Source organism: Entelurus aequoreus, linkage group LG06 (assembly GCF_033978785.1).
Source record: "Entelurus aequoreus isolate RoL-2023_Sb linkage group LG06, RoL_Eaeq_v1.1, whole genome shotgun sequence".
NCBI lineage: Eukaryota > Metazoa > Chordata > Actinopteri > Syngnathiformes > Syngnathidae > Entelurus > Entelurus aequoreus.
The window spans coordinates 67,591,732-67,618,641 of NC_084736.1; the positions used below are offsets into that span (position 1 = coordinate 67,591,732).

At 37.9% G+C, this 26,910-nt stretch overlaps 1 protein-coding gene across 1 annotated transcript in view; it reads left to right on the forward strand.

Moving 5' to 3' along the window:
- Window positions 1–1,129: 1,129 nt before the first annotated feature.
- ssh1a (slingshot protein phosphatase 1a) overlaps window positions 1,130–26,910 on the forward strand; it is a 39,703-nt gene continuing 13,922 nt past the window's right edge. Inside the window, exons 1-3 of the mRNA XM_062051290.1 lie at window positions 1,130–2,128; window positions 3,723–3,760; window positions 17,097–17,197. Coding sequence (XP_061907274.1) covers window positions 2,048–2,128; window positions 3,723–3,760; window positions 17,097–17,197 — 220 coding nt within the window. The 5' untranslated portion in view covers window positions 1,130–2,047. The remainder of the gene's footprint in view (window positions 2,129–3,722; window positions 3,761–17,096; window positions 17,198–26,910) is intronic.

The window sequence follows — 26,910 nt, forward strand, 5'->3', positions numbered from 1 at the left end:
ATATCTATAATATTCAATTCAAATATTTCCAAAGGTAATATGAGAAAACAACGTTGTTCGAATCATATTTTTTTATCAATCAATGGGTAAGTGCATGGCGTGGTCCATGAACGCATCACTTCCTAACAGACATTCATAATATAAGCAGTTAAATACTTGTTTTCATGTTTACTCAAATAATTTAGATCGAGGTGAGTTTGAAGGGTATAGAAGCAAATTATGATTTTGATCAATATCTATAGTATTAAATTCAAATATTTCCAAAGGTAATATGAGGAAACAACGTTGTTCGAATTGTAATTTTTTCCAATCAATGGTAAGTGCATGGAACAGGGGTTAGTGCATGTGCCTCACAATACGAAGGTCCTGAGCAGTCCTGGGTTCAATCCCGGGCTCTGGATCTTTCTGTGTGGAGTTTGCATGTTCTCCCCGTGACTGCGTGGGTTCTCTCCGGGTACTCCGGCTTCCTCCCACCGCCAAAAACATGCACCTGGGGGTAGGTTGATTGGCAACACTAAATTGGCCCTAGTGTGTGAATGTGAGTGTGAATGTTGTCTGTCTATCTGTGTTGGCCCTGCGATGGCGACTTGTCCAGGGTGTATTCCGCCTTCCGCCCGAATGCAGCTGAGATAGGCTCCAGCAACCCCCGCGACCCCAGAAAGGGACAAGGGGTAGAAAATGGATGGATGGGTGGTAAGTGCATGGCGTGGCATGAACGCATCACTTCCTAACAGACATTCATAATATAAGCAGTTAAATACTTGTTTTCAAGTTTACTCAAATAATTTAGATGAAGGTGAGTTTGAAGGGTTTAGAAGCTAATTATGATTTTGATCAATATCTATACTATTCAATTCAAATATTTCCAAAGGTAATATGAGAAAACAACGTTGTCCATCCATCCATCCATTGTCTACCGCTTGTCCCTTTCGGGTCGCGGGGAAGTCGCCATCTCATCACAGGGCCAACACAGATGGACAGACAACATTCACACTCACGAATCGTAATTTTTACCAATCAATGGTATGTGCATATGGCGTGGTCCATGGACGCATGACTTCCTAACAGACATTCATAATATAAGAAGTTAAATACTTGTTTTCAAGTTTACTCAAACAATTTTGAGTTTGAAGGGTTTAGAAGCTAATTATGATGTTGATCCATATCTATAATATTCAATTCAAATATTTCCAAAGGTAATATGAGAAAACAACGTTGTCCATCCATCCATCCATTTGCTATCGCTTGTCCCTTTCGGGGTCGCGGGGAAGTCGCCACCTCATCACAGGGCCAACACAGATAGACAGACAACATTCACACTCACGAATCGCAATTTTTACCAATCAATGGTGAGTGCATGGCGTGGTCCATGAACGCATCACTTCCTAACAGACATTCATAATATAAGCAGTTAAATACTTGTTTTCAAGTTTACTCAAATAATTTAGATCGAGGTGAGTTTGAAGGGTATAGAAGCAAATTATGATTTTGATCAATATCTATAATTACAATTCAAATATTTTCAAAGGTGAGAAAACAACGTTGTCCATCCATCCTTCCATCCATCCATCCATCCATCCATCCATCCATTTCTACCGCTTGTCTCTTTCGGTGTCGCGGGGAAGTCGCCACCTCATCACAGGGCCAACACAGATAGACAGACAACATTCACACTCACGAATCGTAATTTTTACCAATCAATGGTGAGTGCATGGCGTGGTCCATGAACGCATACTTGTTTTCAAGTTTATCAAATAATTTAGATCGAGGTGAGTTTGAAGGGTATAGATGCAAATTATGATTTTTATCAATATCTATAAATACAATTCAAATATTTCCAAAGGTAATATGAGGAAACAACGTTGTTCGAATCGTATATTTTTTTTACCAATCAACGGTAAGTGCATGGCGTGGTCCATGAACGCATCACTTCCTATGGCTTCCTCCCTCCCTCCCTCCTTCCCTCCATCCATCAGTGGATCGTTAGCCGGGCAGCTAGCAGCTCACTAGGCCACAGGGGCCGCCGGTGCATCCTCAGCTTCCAGCCATGGCGTTGGTCACTCTGCAGCGGTCCCCGACCCCCAGCGCCGCGTCCTCCGCCAGCACAGCGACGACGACGGCGGGCGAGGTCAGTTCCGTCCCAGGCGGACAAATCCATAATAATTCCGGGGTGTGTCGACGTGTTTGAGGGGCAATTCTGAGGAGGTTTGCCGGAGACAGAAGGCCGCTTTGCTTTGAGCTAACACGAGCTACCGTTAGATGCTCGTTAGCATAGAATGCTAGCCAACACTGCTTTTAAATGCCTTTTTTTGTATAAACATTTAGAAGCCATTATTCTTGAATTGTTTATATATGTGGTTAGGGGTGTAATTAAAATAATGTGTATGGTGTAGAGCGATGTAGCTAAGCTATTTCGTGACGTGACTGGCTAACAGTGAACGTGACACTGTCATTTAATTTAAATGCCATTTATCCACTGTTTCACATTCTATCTTAGAAACTAGTTCTGGTTTGATTCCATCGATTGGTGATACGGTGTTGAATGTTAGAGACAGTTGGCTTCGTGTGGGGAAGTATATATATAGACCATTCCATGCGGAAGTCTTCTCAAAGTGTCTCATAATGGCTTTTTTGTGTCATTTATGGGCTTGTCTGGTGAACTTGTCAGTTACGTAAATCTCAGAATGACAGTAACTTCCCCTTTCTATTTGAAAACACAGTTAATAGCCTCATCTTCACTACCGAGTGGGGGCGCCAACTACCAAGTTTAACAAACACCAGTACTGTGCTATAAACACTGTAGTTAACAACACTGCATCATGAAGTTGCATGGTTCTTATATTTTCACCTGATTTAGCTACTGAGAGATGCAATATTAGCAGCTGCTTTTGGTACGATACAAACAACAACCTGTTGATAACATTCTGTCAGACTGTTTTAGTATTGGATCTTACTAAATTGTCAATGTGATGGTGAGCGTACACTAGATCACCTCAAACTGCTCAACAGGAACACAACTTCTTAGATCAATATCAGCTTTTTAAGTGTTAGGGCCATGCAGATATTAAACTGATAACTTTACATGAATACACTGGTATTAAACATACGGCTATTATACAGTAGTAGTTTGCATTTTAGCTGGCAGCCCCTGCTTTATCTAGATATACTATTTGATCAGGTGTCTGTCACGCTGGAGAGGTTGGAGCAGGCCACAGACGTCCAGTGACATGGAATAGTTAAAGCTGCTGCAGCCATGATGTCATCTACTCATGAGGGCTGGGTGCAGTGGTTGAGTACTACTGCAGGAAAAAGGAGAGCGTAAACAAGAAATGTAACTGATGCAAATGTAGAATAGTCCTTCTTTACGTTTGTTTCACCTCATAGTTTAATAGCATAGGATGACATATGTTGTACTTAAGGAAGGATGATTATAAATAAACAACTCTTTCCATCTGCGTATCCACTCACCAGCCACTCCATTAAGGACACCCGTATACGCTATTTGGATACTAAAAGAAGGGCATTAGCGTCTTTGTCAAATAATCTTTGATGCAGTTCTTGTATTGCATCAGCCCGGTCTGTGCAGATGTACCTAATGGGTGTATTTGTTTCTGCTGTACACTTGTAATTCACCATAAATATCTGCGACGCTCTGAGTCATGTTTAATCATTCACGTGATAAGATGATAATATTCACATGGTCATGATTTTCTGTATTGCAGGATTTTGGGAGTGAAGATGAACGACGGATGAATCAAAGGTAAGATGAGTCTAAGGCTACAGTCACACTGCATGTCAGTTGGTGGGTTTCATACTGCCGATTCTGATACCGATCATCCATGAATGTGATCGGCCAATACCGATCACGTGTATTAACTGTGCATTTTTCACTTTTTTTGTGGTGAATGCTGTTGTCAGTTTCAAAGTATCAACACAAAATCTAAACTAGTTCCTTATTGTCATGTATTTCTTATACTAAATCACTAGTAAACAATGATTATACAAAAGCAAAGACTACACATTTAAATCATTTGGTTTTTGCTCTCACAGTCCTCTTGTCTCCATGGAATTATTACCTGAGTTTGTAAACATTAACCAAAATTAAGATTTTATGGTATAAAATAAAAATATTGAACTAATCACTCTAGTATCGATCATTTACAGACACTACTTTTGGTATTGACACCGCAGATTTATGTATCGATCCGATTGTCTTCTCACGTGTGTGCTGGCTGCGACAATGCTGACACACCAACAGTTTCTGTTGTATTATCCTCTCTCTAGACTAATTAACGTAGTTATTAATTTCCTATTAATAATTGTTTACTTTGGCTTGTTATGACTCCTCATTCACACCCTTGTTAGAGACTAAAGACGTCACAAAAAGTGCCCAACAAACGGCTATAGTCAAAATTCTTACCCTTTTCTTCCTTTATCTCCTACGTGAAACAATAAATGTTGATTCCGGTCGCACAAAGTCCTTAAAATTGCCACAAATGCACCAGGACGGACACGACTCAAATCAGCCTAAACACAGGGCTCCGTGTATGACGTCATGCTTTATGCGCATTCTATTTACATTAAACACGCATAGAAGTCACATATTTTTCATAAAATTATCAAAATAAACATAATACGTATTGAGCATCATACCCTGGAGTGTGAACAAAGCCTAAGATAGGTCAACTGTTGCCCTTCTCTCGCCTGATGCTTGATGGCAGTGTTGATTGGCAAGATCTGCCTTTGAGCATTTGAACAATTTAGTGAACCCTAATGACAGCACAAGAGTCAAAAAAGAAGAAACGACACATTTGATTAAATGTCTGAATTTCCGATCCATTTATAAAAATGTAATTAGGGCTGAAAGACTTACACTGTAATTGTTAGAGAATTTACATTTTGGAAGGTGTTTGCCTTTTTATTACTTGCTTGATAAATTGTAAGAAATCTAATCATAAACCCCCTAAAATGATGGTAAGATATAGTTTTCAGTGCTGAATGTCTACCCTGTATCTGGAGTGTAAACAAAAACAGAATACAATGATTTGCAAATCCTTTTCAACTTATATTCAATTGAATATACTGCAAAGACAAGATATTTAATGTTCGAACTGAGAAACTTAATTTTTTTTGCAAATAATCATTAACTTAGAATTTAATGGCAGCAACACATTGCAAAAAAGTTGGCACAGGGGTATTTTTATGTGTACATCGCTTTTCCTTTTAACAACACTCAGTAAATGTTTGGGAACTGAGAAGACCAATTTTTGAAGCTTTTCAGATGGAATTCTTTCCCATTCTTGCTTGATGTACAGCTTACATTGTTCAACAGTCCGGTGGCTCCGTTGTCGTATTTTACACTTCGTAATTTCGCCACACATTTTCAATGAGAGACAGGTCTGGACTACAAGCAGGCCAGTCTAGTACCCGCACTCTTTTACTACGAAGCCACGCTGTTGTAACACGTGCAGAATGTGGCTTGTTATTGTCTTGCTGAAATAAGCAGGGGCGTCCATGAAAAATATGTTGCTCCAAAACCTGTATGTACCTTTTAGCATTAATGGTGCCTTCACAGATGTGTAAGTTACCCATGCCTTGGGAACTAATGCACCCCCATTCCATCACTGATGCTGGCTTTTGAACTTTGCGCCTATAACAGTCCGTATGGCTCTTTTCCTCTTTGGTCCGGAGGACATGACGCCCACAGTTTCCAAAAACAATTTGAAATGTGGACTCGTCAGACAACAGAACACTTTTCCACTTTGCATCAGTCCATCTTAGATGAGCTCGGGCCCAGCGAAGCCGGCGGCGTTTCTGTGTGTTGTGGATAAATGGCTTTCACTTTGCATAGAAAAGTTTTAACTTGCATTTACAGATGTAGCAACAAACTGTAGGAACTGACAGTAGTTTTCTGAAATGTTCCTGAGCCCATGTGGTGATATCCTTTACACACTGATGTCGATTTTTGATGCAGTACTGCCTGAGAGATCGAAGGTCACGGGCATTGCCGTTTACATGCAGTGATTTCTCCAGATTCTCTGAACCTTTTGATGATATTACGGACCGTAGATGGTGAAATCCCTAAATTCCTCGCAATAGCTGGTTGAGAAATGTTGTTCTTTAACTGTTGGACAAAGTGTAAGTTTCAACGACACTTACACCACTTATGTTAAGGTTATTAAAATTACTGTACAATGTAATGAATCAACTCTGCATAACTTAGCATATACAGATGCATTTCACTAAATGTGAATATGGTGCATCACATTATTTCAGAATCAATTCAGTCTAAGAGACTAATTAAAGCCTCATATTTTTTTCAGTTAATTTCAGAACGTGCATTCAAGAGAGTGTATAACGAAAATTGTTGAGCAGATCGTCCGCCATTTTATTAAGCAAACGAGCTGAGAATGTGCGGGGTACAAGGTGTTCACTTGCTCTGAGCAGAGTGTAAAACAAAATTATGCGCAGTGTGTACACTTGTATTAAAATAATAGTATTCATTTAACAGCAAATAAAGGAAATAGAACATAAACATGTATTTGACGCTCAAACCTTAATATTAAGAATATCTCGAACTGCTATAATTCAGTGTTACATTATTGTATATAGTTGTATACATGAACTGTTGGCAATTTGGAGGGCATAGAGAAATCATAGTTTTAATATTATGTTCAATAACACTGTAACTATTTGCTGTTCCTTCAATAAAATGTAATGTGTACATTTTATCATGAAGGTCTACCATTTATTTAGAAAATTATGACAACAACAAAATATCACTGATCTATAGTTTGCTAAAAAAAAAAAAAAGAACAGTACAGTGCATGAAAATATGTGTGCATGTTTATAGTCATATAAAGAAATAAACTAGTTTTATTCTATATTGTGTATAACTACACTGAGAGTCCATGATAATGGACGTCTTCTTGGCCACTGTCTCGTGTAAATACAGCAAGTTATAAACTAATGTATATATGTCTCACATGGCTGTCTTTCTTTGTGTAAGCTCGAAAAATGACAAATATTCTCTTTTGGGTTGTCAAGTTGTGCAATTAATAGCTGAACAGTGTGGCGAGGACATCATAAATTGCACTGTACAGGTATCTTATTAAATTGGTGGGTAAAATCGCGGCATAATTTTTCGGACTCCTGCTCTACCGTCTTTAATAGGAACAGTAATTCAGTACATTATGAGTTATTTCAAAATATTATCTTCGGCCTACTTACTGTTGCGAAGATGTCCTGATGGTTAGTCTGCAGATGGCGCTTCAAGTTCGGTTGTATTTTTACCGTAGAAAATGGAGCCAGAGGGTTTACAAGTGGTTTTGTTGTCTACCGGCAAAAGGGGAAGTGCGTCCATATGTCTTCTCTTCTCTTTCTTTCCAGTGTGGGATACATATTGTATTGACGTCTTTTATTGCCTCTTGTTTTCCGGGTGAAAAATCAAAACAGTGGACATTTTTAAATATGTTAGTTCTGATTGTATACCCTTTGATTGGATACCATTTGTGCTTTTCTACCCGACTCTCTCCCACATGCAACTGTGATTGGCTATTTTCTCCAACCTGTAAATGTTCTGTTTTTGCATTGCGCATTATTATGGTACACTCTTTTAGTGTATTTACGGTAACTCCCAGCATGCATTGCTCTATGCGCGGGCTCCGGTGGTTAGTCTGTTATGTGAACGGCAGTGGCCGGTTTGTTATTGTGTTCCCTGAACTTAAACTCAGTAAAGTATACGTACACAAAGAAGGTTGTCGTCATTGAGTTATCACAACCCACCTACAGACGAAATTAAATATGATTGGATTTCGTCTGTCAATCTTTTCATCTCGTTTCTATTCGTTGACTAAATTGTCAACTAATTTCGTCATTGTTTTAGTCAACGTGCTTTTGTTTTCATTATTGTTTTCGTTATTTTCCTAATTTCATCACAACTAGCTGCTATCTGGCTCTGTCAGTCGGGTGACCAAAAAAAGGGAGTATGAGCCAAAGGGGATTGGTTTCTGTGATCGGCATTGAAAGGCATTAATCTGCATTTGTTGATCACATACTTTGTCATGGAAATCGGCCGATACTAATCGGTGGCCAGTCGATTGGCGCAACCTTGAAAGGACACTGTATTGACTTGGTCATTTGTCTTCCTAATCAATTTGGATAATGCGGAGTTATACTGAGTTTAAAGCTGTATTCACTGGGGACTCATTTTAAAACAAATTATTTGGTGTGCCAGCCTGATGATGCAAGACACATGATAAGTCACCTATTTAAAGAACGCCCAAGTCTATTATTTAAAAAGTATTCCATTGTCTTTTGTTGTGTTTAGCTTTTTCTATTTTCAGGACTAAAATGTACATACTGTATGTTTTATCATACTATTAGCAAGACTTGTTGCATTTATTCTGACAGCAATTGTAGCCTTCGGGCATTTTCTTCGATTTGAAAAAGAGACTCGTTCCTACAAGTTGTGACAATGTGACTCATTGGGGTAAAAATAAAAAATAAAATCCTAATCCTACATAGGGCGGTTTTAAAAGGAGCTTAATGTTAGACAAAGACACAGAGGTTGTAAATTGGAGGGATTTGTTGACTTGCAATAACTCTTAAACAGTGTTGGGACTAACGCGTTACTTGGTAACGCGTTACTGTAACGCCGTTAGTTTCGCCGGTAACTAGTAATCTAACGCGTTATTTTTTTATATTCAGTAACTCAGTTACCGTTACTACATGATGCGTTACTGCGTTACTTTACGTTATTTTTTATGTAGTATCGGCTAGAAACAGAAGCGCTGCGGTGTCTTTCTTCTGAATCTTCCTCTGTCACACGCCGGAGAGAAAAAAAGAGGTGTGTGTGTGTGTGTGTCTGGGTGTGGCTGTGGGTGTGGGGAGGAGGGTGGGGGGGGGGGGGGCGTGTCTTCGGTTCGGCACACACGTGATCTGCGGTTTGATATATGAAACAAAAAAAAAGGTGTCCGCACGTTCAGTCCACACACAGCGTGGTCATGGCGAGTGGAGTAACGGAGGAGCTTGAACGCCCCGCGCCATTTAATCGGTGTGTTTATAGGTGCAGACTCGGTTGTGCAAAACGAGGCTTTTAAACACATGCTGAACGTGCTTGAGCCACGTTACGACATCCCGTCGCGCAACCACTTCAGCGATAAGATTTTGCCAGATCTTTATGAGCAGGAGAAGAAAAAAGTTGTGGATGATGAACTATCCCGAGCATCATCTGTTGCGCTCATGACAGAAGGGTGGACGTCCTGGGGAACTATGTGACGATAAGCGCTCACTTCATCACAGCAGACTGGCAGATGAGAAGACACGCCCCCTCTACCAGAGTCCCCTTGCGCAGGTACTGACACAAGCAGTGGAGGAATGGAGGATAAAAATATCCAAGTCACGTGATAATGCCAAAAATCAAATAATTGCAGTGAATGAGGCAGGACTGCGACCACAGGTAGTGCAAGTAGTGAATTTGGCATCACATCTCAGTCAATAGGATGGAGCGCCTCCTTGGGAGGATCAGGAAGGAGGTTACCTACTTCCACCAAAGCACAACAGCTGCTCATGTGCTTAAGACAAAGCAAGAAATGCTAAAGCTGCCTACTCATAAAGCTCATACATGATGTCCCAACGAGGTGGAACTCCACTTATGATATGTTGGAGCAGCAGGCAGCTATATACTCTGCATTGACCCACAACACCCTGCAGACAAATGTCAAAGACATCATCAACCTGTCTGATGATGTGAGAGTGGCAGAGGAGGTCCTCCAGGTGCTTCAACCCCTCAAAAGTGTTACATCTCTACTGAGCAGTGAAACTTCACCATCTGTGTCAATGATCCTGCCACTGAAAACAAGGATTCTACAATCCATGGCTCCAAGTGTGGAAGACAGCAGCATCACTCCAGATGTCAAGCTTTATTTCACTATCTATGTTTCAAGGAAGATGATGTGCCTTCTTATGTTGCACTTTCAGTTGTTTTTTATTAATGGTCCTTGGTCCAAGTTTAAAGAAAGGAGAAATGCCTTTTTATGTTGCACTGTTTTTCATTAATTATGTTAAAAGGAAAATAAAAATGCATGTCAAGTTGATCAACAGATTGTATTATTCTCCAGTGCAATAACAGTACTGAAATGAAGGCTAAAAGGGCATTAATGGGAGCTTTAAAAAAAAAAAGAAGAAGAAAAAGTAACTAAATAGTTACTTTTCACAGTAACGCATTACTTTTTGGTGTAAGTAACTGAGTTACTTTTGAAATTAAGTAACTAGTAATTGTAACTAGTTACTGATTTTCAGTAACTAACCCAACACTGCTCTTAAATGAAATTGTTGACAAATAAATGGTCTTCAGTTATAATGCTTCTGATACTATTCATTCTTAGTTACATTTTTGTAAGGTTTGTAAACTTTCTTAACTAGTTTTGAATACCTAGAACAATAATTGCCTCAAGATGAATGTGTCATTGTTGTGCAGTAAGGTTTGCAACTGTCTCTGCATTGACTGACCCAAAGCAACACGCAGGCAAGTCCTGTCTTGCCTCAAGATTGCAACCATTGCGCAAATACTCTTGTGCTAAGTCATGCAATTAAACCACTAGTACATGCATGTTAAGTAGTGTGGCTTGTATTTGTCAGAAGTATTTATTGTTAAGATCAGATTGTTCTGATCTTGCACAGTGCTTAGATAGCAGTTTGTTGAGGGACAGCTAAATCACTGCTAAGAAGGAGTATTTAGCTTGCTGTTTGGGCCTGACTTTGATAATGATGACATTGGGAGGCCAACATAAACATGCAGCTATCAGTGGCACTGAAATAAGCAGTTCTATAAAGTTCTACAGACCAACGATGGAAGAAAATGCGTGCTTGTGTTGAGTTACCGTAGTCACAATAAAGGATCATTGAATATAATTGTTAGCTGTGTTTGCATACTGTATGAACAGGGATGATTTTGCTGCTCTATGAAACTTTTTTGAGTACCTGTGAGTTAGAGGTGGCCAGTGGAGGCAACAGATAATCCCTCCCTTATTAGCCATTGTATAATGAGATTTGAGAGTTTTGGGTGATTGCCAGTTCTCACCGCTCTTGCCTTCCACACTTTGGCCAAGCTTTGAGATTTGAGGAAACACTACCGTCCAATCTGTCGACTCATGAGATGCATACCTGTCAATCATCTTGTTTTCCGCCAGAGGATTTGTGTTTCCCTAATTCTCCCCTTTTTCCCAAGAAATTTCCCTTATTTTGAAATGCAATTGTTAACAGGCAGTGATTTTGATATGTTTTCATTGCAGTGAGTCCCTGGTGGTGAGTAGAGTTTGACCCCGGGAAATTCAATGGGCCCCAATTTAAAAAAATAAAAAAGTTTTTCTATTTTTCTTCAATTGTAGCGTGAAACCCATTTGATGGTGGTATGTTATGATATGGTCATAATTAACAAACAAAACATTCCCAACCTTTATAAATGTCCCTGTTTTGTTATGATGTAAACCAAAACAATTATTGAAATAGCAATATAGACAAGGTCAATGTAACCAATAAGAACATGTTACAATTTATCCATCCATCCATTTTCTACCGCTTGTCCCCTTCGGGGTCGATCCATCATGAAATAAAATAACAGGTCGCCAAACAAGTATAGAAACGCACATTTAAAGCACAAGTTAAATCTGCTCTTTTATAACCTGCTGACAACAAGGTTTCTTTTGCTAGTTACAGTGATTTTAAACGCGAATTGTCCCCCTAATGTTTTTCATGGGAAAATGTATGTATAAATAGCACTTTTCCTGCGTCCTTTCAGATTTTAATTTGTCAGGAATAAAGCATACATAGCTAGCACCATCACTGTTGACAGGTAAAGATAGCATTCTTCTATTTGTGTTCATAAACGTGTTGTGAAAAACAAAACTATATAATCTGATTAATCACAGGGATGCTGTGGATTAATTAGCTACATTTTTTGAAAAACAATTTGCATGCGCAAAGAGACTCAAAAATGAAGGGAATATATGTTAATGTGTTTATAAAACATCTTCAATAATGAAAACCTGTCTGTTTTTTCTAAACTAATGTAAGTTTGCTAATTTGGAATGAAAACCTCATTTATTAGTTGTCGGATGTTGTCACAGACAGGCAGGTTAGACAAGCACTGTAGTGTTGGCTTCACACGGCGGTTGGAAACTGCAGCTTTTTCATCCAGTTGGAGACACACATGCTCAGGGGAGGGAGGGGCAACAGAGGCGGTGGAGTCGTAAGAGTTCAGCTCGGGAGGGAGGGGCAACAGAGGCGGTGGAGTCTTAAGAGTTCAGCTCGGGAGGGAGGGGCAACAGAGGCGGTGGAGTCTTAAGAGTTCAGCTCTGAGCGGCACTGATAAGTCCAAACTGTCTGTCATTCAATAGACCAGGTCCAAAACAGGACCCAACGGACCTTTTTCCTAAAGGCTGATAGAGAGGAAGTGGCATGTGTATCGAAGAGGATGCATCTGGTTGTAAAACCCATTCAGGAGGTTGTGATGAAGATGCTACCATGTTTTGTGGAGAATACAGAGATACAGTGCATGTGAGTGAAGTCAATGCTCTTTAAACTGGCAACTATCATCACTTACTTATTTGTCACACTGGCAAACATGCAAGTAAGGCTCAGTCATAATGACTTGAGTTTAAAAGGAAAATTTCTGTCTCTGCTTCAAGTTTTAATACAATATTTAAAATAGTTTAACATTAGTAGGGCTGTAGTGTCCAGACCCAGAACTAAATAATTATTAAACTAACTTAACACTTCTATCACTGACTAACAATGCCTAACAACACATATTTGCTATGTTTTTTTTGTTTTTTTTTAGCTTTTTTGTGGGCTGGTTATTATGTAAAACTTAAATATTAAAAACAAGTATAGGCAAGGCTTGACAAGATAACAATAGCTGAGGTTTTAGTAATAAATTGGGTAGGAAGGAAAATTGCTGTGTTTCACAACATAGTGTACTGTATGAGCAAATAGGTGCAATGGAACAGTCACAAAGACTTACAGTACATCGTGAGGAAGGATGACTCCAGATTCTGAGCTAATGTTGCCATGGATGATTTTAGTTTTTGCTGTCTGTCCACTTGGATACCTGATAATGTCTCTGTGTGTTTTTCAGTGAGGCAATAGCAGCATGCACTGTAGTTAAGATGAGCCTGTAAAATAAAGATAATTATGTTTGTGTATTATATTATTATTATTATAATTATGTTTGTGAGAATAAATGTTTTTCTCCTGGTCATCACCTTTGTGTTGACATAGGAAAAATAAGCAGCAGGAATGTGTCCACCCTACAGAGCCCATTCTACTCTGGCTAGTGCTGCTTCAGCCATGTGTATCCTGACAGCCTTCCTAAGACACATCAAATAAAATATCATACATATACATTACCCACATTATATATAAATATATATGCGTAAATCATACACATCAAACAGACTAAAACTAAATCTGCACAGTAGGACAAAAGTGATTGTCTGAAACATGTCCATCCACATTCTTTGTTTCTGTGGAACTGTATTTCTCTCTGGTTCTGAGCGAATGTATTGTACTTTACTTACTTACTTAGGCCTTAGTATTCCCTGAGGAACATAGGCCGCCGACGAAAGCTTTCCATCCATTCCGGTGTTTTGCCCTTCGGTCGAGTTGTTGCCATGACAGCGCCTCAGCCCTCATCTCCTGTTCCGTGCTTCTTCTCCAGGTTGTTCTTGGTCTCCCTCTGTTTCTTTTTCCCTGTGGGTTCCATGTTAGTGCCTGTTTGGTGATTGATTTATTGGGAATGTATTGTGATACTAACAAAATAATATCCATTGTTTTTGTAAATTGGCACTAGCCTGGTCTTGAGTGTGTTTGGAAGTTAAATGAAATTGAACTGATTAAGGGATATGCTGGGCATTCCACTATGAATTACTATTTGTTATTTGGTAACATTGTATTTTGAACAAAAATTTTCAATAGTTTTATTTTATCTGACACAGTAGAGCCATTAGTATCGCTCACATTGCCGTCATACTTTAAACAAAAATGTTCACTTACTTACTGCAGACGTCTTAAGTACACATTGTGTTTTTCTTTCCGGAGTACATTGTATGCTGTGTGTGCTGCTGCTTCCTGACATGATCATTTAAGAGACACCGCCACAAAATATGGATCCAATTGTTCATGTTCTGGGTGCGGAGCATCTAGGTCATAATGCTCGTAAAAAGAACATTCAGCCAGAAGATTACCCTTTGGGTATGTTTCCATTTATCGCAGAAAATGTATGCATAAATCCCTTTTCGTTAGGGCGGTAGGTTGATGGATGGTGAGTGTGGAGGTATGGTTGAGGCTAATGGAAAAAACGTGTGACCTCCAGTCACCCAAACCCAATGCCCAGTCACCTATGCGCATGTATAAATCCCCTCATTACCACTACCAGTAGTAAAATGACCAAACCATCAAACATAAACACCAGCACCAAAGTAAATCCAAAGCAAACCAAATAAATTAGACCAACAAATCATAAATAGCTCATATTACTTCCTTTACACAGAGATCCTGCAAAACTGCTGCAACAGAGTAGGGACAGAATATTCAGCATTTATTCACATTTGACTTTAACAGAACCAAGCAAAACAGAAAATTGCTGAAACTTTGTTTATGTCCACACAGCAACTAAACATATTTTAATGAGAGCAATGACCTCTGCCAGGAGATACCATAGTTTGTCAGTCAGTCAGTTAGTTTGGCTAGCAAGCGAGCTACATAACTACAGAAGGTATGGTCTGATTTTGATAAAACTTTCAAGGAACTGTCAGAAATGGGATAAGGATCAAGTGATATTTTGTGTGTGAATCGGATTATTTCCACTACGTTAACTTTCATTTATGTTACGAAGCTCAGTTTCCCTTTGTGCTTATGCCTCCACTTGCAGAGACAAAAAACGTGTATTCAATTTAAAAAAAAAAAAAATTATTTACGATACTGTAGGGCACGGTGGAGGTCTGCTTTTCTAGTTAGAGATATATGACCTGTGCCAATGACTGGTGTGGCATATAACATTTGGGGGGGACAATTGCGTTCAACACAACATGGTGGGAGAAATGAGTGCCCGGGTTAAACTTCACACCCACATCTGTCCCTGCATTGCTGAATTACTTTACACATGGGCAGGGTAGTTACTAGGAATTCAAGGCCCCCTGAAACAATATCAGTGTGGGGCCCCTCTACCACATTTATTGTTTGTGTACGTGTGGCAGTGTGTGTCCTAGCGGTCTGAGGGCCCTTAGAAATGTCATCGCATTTCCACCCTATACAGATCTACTACTTCTTCCAAAGATAGAAATTGCTAGGTTGACTTCATCCCACCATTCTGTATGGATGCCCTTTGTATGGACATGCAAAAATGGCTGGCAGGTTGAAAAGGGATAATGAGGTCAACAGAACAAGGTTTTCATATTTTCATTTTCCATTTTTGTAGTGGGCAGTTGTCTCAATAATTAAGTGCATATACTTTTTAATTGCTTTTTAATTGTGATGGTGTTGTAATAGACTATAAATTACCGCTACATTATCTTTACTAGAGAAAAGTGCATTGCAGCATATTTGTCAGTTTTGTCAACTCTATACAACTCTGCAGGCCACAGTGTCTCAATGACCAAGAGTACAGTAGGCGGGCAGTTGTTTTTATGGCTGTTAAGTTTGAATATTAACAGTCTCTGAGTTGAATGACAACATCTTTCAACTGTGTTTATGCACCAGTCATTCGTAATTCCTGCATTACAGTGTGAACCTGTCTTTCAGCAGTTCTGCACTTTCCTAATGATGTCATGGTTTGCCTGCACAGTGGGTGGATACCATCTTTCTTCCATTGATTTTCAAATAAATGCAATGACTGAAGTCAGCCTGGGGGAAATACTCCACTATTTTTTTTTATTGCAGTAGACAACTCTTAAGCCAAACCTAAAAAGGCCTTGAGTTTTTATACTGGTAGGTGTGAACTGTTAATTCCTCCTGCTCACTTACTCGGTTACTTGCTGTGTATTGATGTGCTGAGAGAGGACAAATAAACACCATCAAAAACTGTAGTAATCTTTAGGCATTTTTTCTCTGCCGTTGTGGTATTTCACCAGTAACACAGAATTTTGATTTATGCTCAAAATGATTTTTATGTCATCAGCCTACGTCATGCCCTACTTCTGAATCTAAAGGGCCACATTCATTGAATTGTGCTTGAAGCTCTGAAAGTTTTAGTTTTCAGGTTAGTTTTTATTTATTTAAAATGTAAAAAAATTTCGGGAATGTTTTAATTAACCCAGACAAGAATGCTCTAATTAAAAAAACTTTTTTTTGGTTTAAAATACAAAAATGTATTGAACCTTATTTGTCTGGTCAAGTTTTTTCTGTAGAAGACTTAGACATTTGTGTTGTCTATGTTGTAGTGTTTCTCAACCTTTGTTGAGTCAAGCAAGGGTGGTGTGGTTCGATTGAGGGTTCAGGTCACTCTTTGGGCAAAACACTTGACCACCTGCTCCCAGTGCCACCCACACTGTTTTAAATGCAGCTTTAAAGATGTAGATAATGGGTTTTACTATGTAAAGAGCTTTGAGTTGCTAGAGAAAAGCGCTATATGAATATAAATCACTTCACTTCAAGGTACATTAGAAAAATGTCTTGGGCCATGGCACAACACCAAACAAAAATGTTGAATGAATGGCACCTGAGGGATATATGTACCTTCTGCCATCTAGTGAAAGGGTTTTCTTGTTCTGGATGTCACAATGTATTGCTGGCATAGATAGATTACCAAATTTCAAGTAAATAAACAATCTTTTCCAGATAAATTAAGTAAAATTAGATCATTTCCCAAACTTAAAAAAAAAATAAATCATGTTTTGATTGAAAATTAGTATATAAAGAACCCAACAAAGCTATTTGTGCCAGCTTGAGAATAGCATATGTACAGCATACTATGACATTAGTAGGCAGCCAAAGCCTATGTCTGCAAAAGGCTGATATATAGAATCATATCTAGAAAGACCTGTAAGGTTGATCTGTAACATCTGATGATCATAAGTGATGTCTCCTCTATTTTACAGCTTGAGTGAGAGCTTCTTCATGGTGAAAGGTGCTGCACTCTTCCTACAGCAGGGGAGCTCTCAGCAGGGCCAAAAAGTGCATCCTCACCACAAACATGCAGGTGAGAACCACAATAACTCTGGTATGCATCTCTAGCTGTCTTTCTAAACAGTGGTTCTGATCTCAGCCATCAGTTTGTAAGACTTAATCATGCCGTTCTGTTTTGCTAAATGAGGAAGTGGAGTCTTAACTCCCCAACGCTGCAGCAGATGTTTTGTAGTTGAGACGGGAATGGAGGCTCGCTGATAAGCATGTTTCCGCCGTTGAGCTTAGCCAGAATAGTAGCACTGTGTTTTGTGTTGAAGATTAATTGAGGGTTTTATTGCCAGTTTGTCTATGACTTTCTTAGGCCAGGCCGATATTCAATTAATCGAACGATAAATGAAAATGAACTCAATCATTTTTGATTGAATGGCAGCACGGTGGCAGAGGGGTTAGTGCATCTGTCTCACAATACGAAGGTCCTGAGTAGTCTTGGGTTCAATCCCGGGCTCGGGATCTTTCTGTGTGGAGTTTGCATGTTCTCCCCGTGACTGCGTGGGTTTCCTCCGGGTACTCCGGCTTCCTCCCACTTCCAAAGACATGCACCTGGGGATAGGTTGATTGGCAACACTAAATTGGCCCTAGTGTGTGAATGTGAGTGTGAATGTTGTCTGTCTATCTGTGTTGGCCCTGCGATGAGGTGGCGACTTGTCCAGGGTGTACCCCGCCTTCCGCCCGATTGTAGCTGAGATAGGCTCCAGCGCCCCCCGCGACCCCAAAAGGGAATAAGCGGTAGAAAATGGATGGATGGATGGATGTCGTGTGTGTGTGCGTGTGTGTGTGTGTGTGTGTGTGTGTGTGTGTGTGTGTGTGTGTGTGTTTCTTCATCTCTTGCTTTCAAACAGGGTGCAAGAAGTTTCACTCTGCGCATCACTCTCTGCGCTTGTTTTTTCAATAGCAGAATCAAATGAACGAAGTAAACCCTCTTGTCATTCATCCAAATTCTTTCTCTGAGGGGAAACGTGGGACCGCTAGCTTATGCACACAGGGAGCAGCGACAAAGCCTCGTTAGTGGCTAGTGAGAAGCACAGCGAGAGAACATAAAAAAGAGGAGGAAAAAACATTAGTACAAAGCCAAATGTCCCAATGTGTGAAAAGTATGCCAAATTTTTTCGAAAGTGATTGCAACAAAAAAGACAACAAAACACATCACATAACCCAGTTTTTCAATTTTTTCCCAACATAGTTCATGTTATTTGTATGGTTTTCTTATTTAGGATAGTTAAAAGTTGACCTTCCAATTACGATGGTAAAAAATAAGTTTATTGCGTTTAAAAGGATTGCTTGCATTATTATATGTTAGGGCAGTGGTGTCCAATGTGCGGCCCACAGACCATTTTCGGCTCGCAGCAAAAAAAAATGTAGTGGCCTTTGACATGTTCTGAGTATAAATGAATTTATTTTTATTGAGGTATATCACATATAACACTAACAATCATTTGCTTTGTCACCTATAATACAAAAGCTATGATACAATGGTATCTTTCAAATAGTTTAGCATATACTCATACCAGCATCTTTAAAGTACAAAATGTACCATTTGTATTGTTAAATTGTTAAGTATGCGGACACCTCTGTCTTAGTTACCTTAGTGCTTTATTTGGTTTCAAATAACCCTGACAATAATAATTTTTATCGGCAATAATTTGTGGGACGATATATCATTCACCAAAATGTATCTGCCCAAGCCTAGAATTTCACTGTATCTCTGAGATGTTAGATGTAATCATTCACGCTAATCCCCTATGGATGATTGTGGGGTGGGAGTTCTATTTTGCCAAAATAGCATGAAGTTGATCACATTTATTATACATCCTAGTATGTCATCTGTGCATATGCTTGTTGCTTGAGCCTAGGTCCACCTCTTCCAACAATACAGGGAAGTGTTATCGTTATTGAGTGTCAACATTAGTCAAACAATCCAGATTTAAGAGTGTGCCCAAGCACGGTATTAATAGCCTAGCATTATTAATGATTAGTCAGAGCTACAGAGTACAAAGCTTGTGTATATATAACCCACCGAGGCATTAGTAATGAAGTAAAAAGTTAATTGAAGAATATCCCCGAGAGGGACACGCGATAGAAAATGGATGGATGGATGGATTTATAGTCTCTAGAGGTTTTCTTTTAATTCCATCATTAAAAGCATATACTTTTTGTTTTAAACTCAACACTGACCGGACTATATTGCTTGATGGCTAATTTATAAGTGTTGAATACCAAAATTATGCTCACTCACTACTGAGATGACAGGTTTATCAATGCAGCCAGTCAGCTTGTCAGATGACAGACATCCTGTATCTAAAACCTTTGGCATTGTAAACATGCAGGACTTGCCAGCAAAAATGGCCTACAGGGAAAGACAACGTTGCACATGTCCGCTAAATTAGAAGGGTCATTTACCTTAAGGGGAATTCTTTCTAATGGCTCCTTAACGCACTTCTTACTTTTTGGGTTGCTTGAAAGTTCAAATTCTCTCTCAAGGTGCTCATTCAGCTTGTCTGAACCGTTAACATAAACACATCGGACACATGATACATAGTTCTTTTGATTTTTCTGCTTGTGTCGGACTCCGACTGGTCACAGCTGTTATTGTCCAGGCCCCATGCCAACTTGGCTGCCTTAGAGCCATGTGAACAAAGGCCATGAATTCCCTTTCACGCATAACTGTCTGATCCACTTGGAATTCATACAAAACACACTTCAAATATCTACACCAGATCACATTTATCAAAAACATATTGTCTGCATAGTTGTATTTGTATGTTTTTCATATTTTATCAATGTCGTCACGGAGTACAGTATGGAACCTCAGGATCATGACAAATCTATGTTTACATATCACATTCATCCTTTTACCATACTTAAAATGGAACTGCACTTTTTGGGGGGAATTGTGCCCGTCGTTTACAATCATTTTGAGAGACAAGAGAAACGTTTTTTGTTTTTTTTTGCAGCCTAACATAAAAATTGTCTCGTTCTTGGTGGCTAGCAATGCAGCTAAATGGAGCAGTCAATTTTACCTCTAAATCACTTTAGAAGTGCATTCAAAAACTATCAACAATACTTATTTTACTTTCCGTAATCTGTGGCAACATTGTTATTGTAAGAGCGAACACAGAAGAACTCTTTTTCTAGCGTGGAAACACATTGGCGTGGTACTGTATAAGCTGTAAAAGCTAACAACGGCAAGCGATAAGCTAACTTCTACATCAGCATGAAACGCGTTCGAGTTTGTAATGCACAACACTGCGATAGAACACCATTCTGTACCGACTGAAAAAAATGAATCATATTTCAATATCTGTAAAGTATTAGCCCACATTTCATGTTTTGTGTGTACACAGCTAGCCAGACAGCGTATGTACTGTAGTTGTAATAACACGCATGATGTGCTGCGTGTATCATGATCAATATAAAGTGTGACTCACTCCATTGACGGTTGTGCGCTTGGTTCCGCTCATCGGGGACGTTTCCTGTTGATTCTAGGTAAGTCATGTAATTATGTCAAAATAGCTTGGCTTCAAGTTCCACATTTTGCAGCTTCAATTCATTTTCACCTCACTCTTCTTGGCTTCCGTCCAGCGTCTCACTCTTCCTTTGTGCTTGCTTCTAGAAGCAGTAGTTCATCCTCTTAGCTTCAAAAAGATACGGCTGTGAATCCTAATTTTTGTCCAAAAATAGTTGTCTTTGTTACTGTGTCTGCCATGATTAGAAGACACACACGCCTTGTTTATGGAAGTCGGACACACGTTGCCAGAAGTTCGAAGTGCACTGCTATGGCAACGGATATAAATGCGCCAAAGTTTTAGTTCCGGCAATGATTAAAATGACCAAAATACAGTAAATATCGAACATATTACATATTGTTATCAACGTGTCTGTTACTACATTATATATAGACTTGCAGTATGTATACAAAACGTTGATAGGGAGTTTTGAAGTTGTCTTAGAGCAGGGGTCACCAACGCGGTGCCCGCGGGCACCTGGTCGCCCGTAAGGACCAGATGAGTCGCCCGCGGGCCTGTTCTAAAAAAAAAAAAATAAAAATAAAAAAAAATAATAATAATTTTTTATTTTTTTATTTTTTATTTTTAAATTAAATCTACATAGAAAAAACACAAGATACACTTTCAATCAGTGCATCAACCCAAACAGCCCCCCCCCCCCCCCCCATGCACACTCATCCACACCCACTCACACAAAAGGGGTTATTTCTTTCTGCTACCAATATTCTGGTTCCCACAACATAGACAACACATCTGCAAGGGACACAGTCCCTGAAGCACACATGATTGTATAGGCTGCTGGTCCACTAACATTTTCATTAATTACTATGTTTTATGTAATTATTTTTATATTGTTTTACTTTCTTTTTTATCCAAGAAAATGTTTTTTATTTATTTATCTTATTTTATTTTATTTTTAAAAAAAGGGCCTTATCTTCAACAGACCAGGTTGTCAATGAAATTAGATTTGTTTAAAGGGTTTTTTAAACCAGGCCCAGTCCAGATAATGTCCAAGTCGGACTCAGCAACACACACCTTCATTCATGTACACAGAAAAAAATTAGGGAACACAACAGATTGCATATAATTTATAAACAAAATTACATTTTCAAAATAAGCATTTATGTACAGTCCAGATTATGTCCAGGTCACTCAAATTAGGGAACACAACAACAGATATCATATAATCTATAAACATAATTATACTTTCAAAATAAGCCTTTGAGGACTTCTCATCTTTTTTTTAATGTTTTTTGGCATCATTATCGTTTTCAACCATGTAACTTTCTAAAGTTAGAAAATACTGAATAAATGTTTTAAAGAAAGTAATACTAAGTGAATATCTGTTTTTGGCCTTAAAAATAAACATTTTACCGAGTACTATAATTAAATTGACTAAATCATGATTGTCAATGAACTCTCCTAAAATAACAGAAACCACATTAAGCTTCATAAACAAACCAATCCTTAAACACATTTTTTCAACTTCCACCCAAAACAAAGACACAATATGACAATACCAAAACAAATGCAGGGTGGATTCAGGCTCCTGACAACAAAATCGGCAATCATCTGACTCTGTCATATTCCATAATTTCCCTGTGGGTAAAGTTATAAATAATTTTAATTTGAAAATAACGATTTTGCACATCGATAGTGGTTTTATAGATTAGTTTGAATATGGCATCCCATGGCAACGGGCAGTCAAAAAAGTCCTCCCATTTCCCATTTGTGTTGTATGAGGCAGCCTTCAAAGATTTCTTTATTAAATAAAAATTATATATTTTTCTATTTATTTTAGTTCCTTTTTGCCAACTAGAATTTCTTATTAGAGGTTTACAAACTAATAATTTAGGAGTTCCATAATTAATTATTTGTTTCCATCTTTTCCCAATTACTCCAGTTAGTTGATAAAATGAAAAGCTTGAGCAAGCATCACCATACATAGCTCTAAATTCATCATACTTCATAATTTTACCATTCTCATTGATAATATCATTGACAAAAATGATTCCTCTTTCAAACACATTTTTCCAAAAGAAAGGCTTTCCATCTATTACAATATTAGAGTTCATCCATATTAACTGCTGCAAAATATCGTCTCTTTTTTCTGGCACATAAAATTGAAAACACCACTATGAGTGGATTGTTTCCTTTATGAACCCCGCCATGTTTCCCAGCAGACTCTCTGGGAGGGGATCACTTGTAAAAAAGGATACAATTTCTTTTGATACAGTACATGTTTTTTGTCCAACAGGACATTTGTGTACCACTCAATGTTTAAATACATCTTTGGAACAATTGATGCTTTTAAAGACAGACACATAGCTTCAAGGTTGAGAAGTTCCGGCCCCCATATTCATACTCTTTGTACAAAACCTTTCTCTTAATCTTTTCTGGTTTGCCGTTCCAGACAAAATCGAAGACCCTCCGCTCATAAATCTTAAAAAAGTTTTGTGATGGAGCTGGTAATGACAAAAACAAATAAATAAATTGAGGAATAATTAACGAGTTGGCAATAAACATTTTACCATACAAGGTTAGGGATTTCCCTTTCCATAATTGCATAATTTTGTCCAGCTTTCTTAGTCGATTATCATAATTTACTGAGCCTAGATCTTCCAGATTTTCTGGGACAACAACACCAAGTATGTTAACTGGTCCATCTGTCCACAAAACAGGCACTTTGCATTCCATTCGAAAGGACGTTCCCTTTAGATTTCCGATCCTTAACATTTTACATTTATCATAATTAAGCTTAAGGCCAGATTGCTGTGAAAATATGTCCAAAAGATTAAGAAGGTTCCGCAAACAATGAGGAAAAATCTTTGTGAATCAGCCTTTTCTGACATGAACTTCATCAAGAACAAACACAGAACACGCCTCACTGATGCACATCTGCAAGACTCACTCAGAGTTGCAGTGTCAAGTTACACACCAGAGTACAACACACTAGTTAACAGCATGCAATGCCAGGCTTCCCACTAACTGACAAAGAAACAGATAACAGATTTGGTGTCCAGTTCAAAGTGTGACATGATTTAAAAATTTGAGAATTTACTTTTGTATTTTACATGAGTTATTATTTGTACAAACATGGTGCAAAGTAATTCATGATTTGTTAAAAAAATGTTAGTGGCTAGCTAGTTAAAATGGGATATTGTGATTTCACAAGACTGTCTTAGAAGTGATCATTTGAAAATGTTCAATTTGAAAAATGTGCACTTAGAGAAAATATAAAAATAAAGTGTTGCATATTGATATTTTTCTGTTTCTATATATATTTATTGTGAGAAATCATTAAGATGATCAGTGTTTCCACAAAGATAAATATAATTAATTATTAATAATAACAGAGTTAAAGGTAAATTGAGCAAATTGGCTACTTCTGGCAATTTATTTAAGTGTGTATCTAACTGGTAGCCCTTCGCAGTAATCAGTACCCAAGAAGTAGCCCTTGGTTTCAAAAAGGTTGGTGACCCCTGTCTTAGAGGGCTTCAAAGCCTTTTTTAAAAAAAATCTTTAAAATACAATAAAAAAAAGACGCGTGTTCTTGTCTCTCATAATGATTTTGAACGATAGGCAAAATTCCAAAAAAATTGCAGTTCCCCTTTAACATGCTACAAAACAACTCAACAATTGATACAACTAGGGATGTTCTGATCAGGGTTTTATGCTGGCTATGATACAAATCATTCATGAGTGAGATTTGCCTTCACCAATACCAATCACATGTATTAACTGTAAATGTTTCTATTCATTTATCGTGAGTGCTATTAACAGTTAAACAATATTAACACTAGAGCTGCAGCTATCGAATATTTTAGTAATCGAGTATTCTATCGAATATCCTCATCGAGTAATCGAATAAATCATATTTTTGCTTAATTAAGGTTTAAATATACATGTTAAGATGTGCCCTCAATTATTGCGTTTGGCCTAATTGTCTTTTTTTTCCTAAACGCCTGTTTTCATTATTGAAGGCTGACACGCACAGCTAAAATGCGTCCGTGGTTGATTGTGCCAATTTGTGTGTGCTAATAAAAACAGGTGCGCTCACAGCCTTTGTGCTGTGTGGTGTGACCGCATAAACAAAGTTCTTGTCTCTCGTGCATTTTTGATGATTATTATACGGTGCCGTTTAAATGGTGGTTTCTCCACGCAAATCCGCTGAGCTGCCAACAGTACATAAACAATAGAAAAAGACAAACCACTTAATAATGACAACAACAGTTTTAAATTTTAACAATGTAATATAGTTCAGTGCATTTATTGCATGCAAAATAGTAATCAATGTTCATTTTGCCATCATAACATGTTTGGGATAAAAACACATAAATAAATAAATATATATATATATATATATATATATATATATATATATATATATATATATATATATATATATATATATATATATATATATATATATATATATATATATATATATATATATATATATATATATATATATGTCTTAATTAGATTATCCAAAAAATAGTTCTCGATACCGTGGTAGAGCGTAATATGTATGTGTGGGTAAAAAATCACAAGACTATTTCATCTCTACAGGCCTGTTTCATGAGGGGTTTTCCTCCATCCTCAGGAGAAATCTCCTGAGGATGGAGGAAAACCCCTCATGAAACAGGCCTGTAGAGATGAAATAGTCTTGTGATTTTTTTCCCCCACACACACACACACACACACACTATATATATATATATATATATATATATATATATATATATATATATATATATATATATATATATATATATATATATATATATATATATATATATATATATATATATATTCTTTCATTTCACTTTGTCTGTGAAGCACTTTGAGTCTGCCTTGTGTATGAAAAGTGCTATAGAAATAACGTTGCCTTGCCTTGCCTATATATACAGTATATATATATATATATATATATATATACATATACACACACACAATTAGTTCAAAATTAATATTCGCTGAGAAAGTTCAAATAAAAATATAATCTTAGTATCAAAAATAAAACAATAAGAACAGTTATTATATATATATATATATATATATATATATATATATATATATATATATATATATATATATATATATATATATATATATATATATATATATATATATATATATATATATATATATATATATATATAATCAAACATTAAGAGTGGATTAGGTAGTGCCTTTAATACTGCATTTGAAATGTGCAACATCATATTCAAAACCAATATGCCTGACAGGAACTTGGCACACAAGTCCTACCACTGTGAACAAGGACTTGGAACTCTTACATTCTACAGAGACTATAGTGGGGGCAGGTACAAGCTATCCAAGTAGCATGTGGTTGCATGACTTGAATAACCCGAATAACTTTGCACGACTACTTTTGCGGGGTTACTAATGAAAGGCTAATTGAACACGACAGCTCGGATAGTATTGTTAGTTTTCAACACCTTTTGGCGGCATTTGATGACTTCGCGGGAGTGAGAGAACACATCCTGGTTATCATAATGAATAACATTTATTTTACTAGCAAAACTTTTGCGTTAACATTTTATAATAGATGATTTACCTCGCCTCCGGACGTTCGACAGGTGCTACAGCATCAAACTTGAGCTATTGTGGTATGCAAGCTCCACTTTGCTATGTTTGCATACTACTGCGTTTTTCTTTGATTTTAGTGTGAAGTGTTCCCGCACCTGAGACAACTTTCGTCGCTTCTTAATTCCCTCGTTTTGCTATGGCTCTTGTCCATTGCTTTCTGTAGTGTCTGCCATTGCGAGTTATGTTGGCGAAAAAGTTTTCTAAACTCAAGCGTATTTAAAAGAGCGATGTTGTGCAGTGCAGGGGGCGTATGATCTGACGTAAACACGCTGTGCAATTCCTAAACAGTCCATGCGAAACGTGACTTTGAATGATATTTAAAAATACAAATAAATGCTCTTTATTTGCTGTAATAAAGGTTATTATTATTAGCTTAAAGGAACGGCTCCGCACTGTATACGGATACGGATACTGTACACACATAGCTGCTAGCTGCTTCTCAGCCGGGGGACGAAAAATTCATATAGTGTCAGCCGGATGGGATGGGCATTTGTGATCGACAATAAAATGCATTAATTGGCAATGGCGATCACAAACCTTTTTTACGGAAATCGTCGATACTGAGTGGTGGACGATCGATCGGCACATCTAAAGATATAGCACGGTT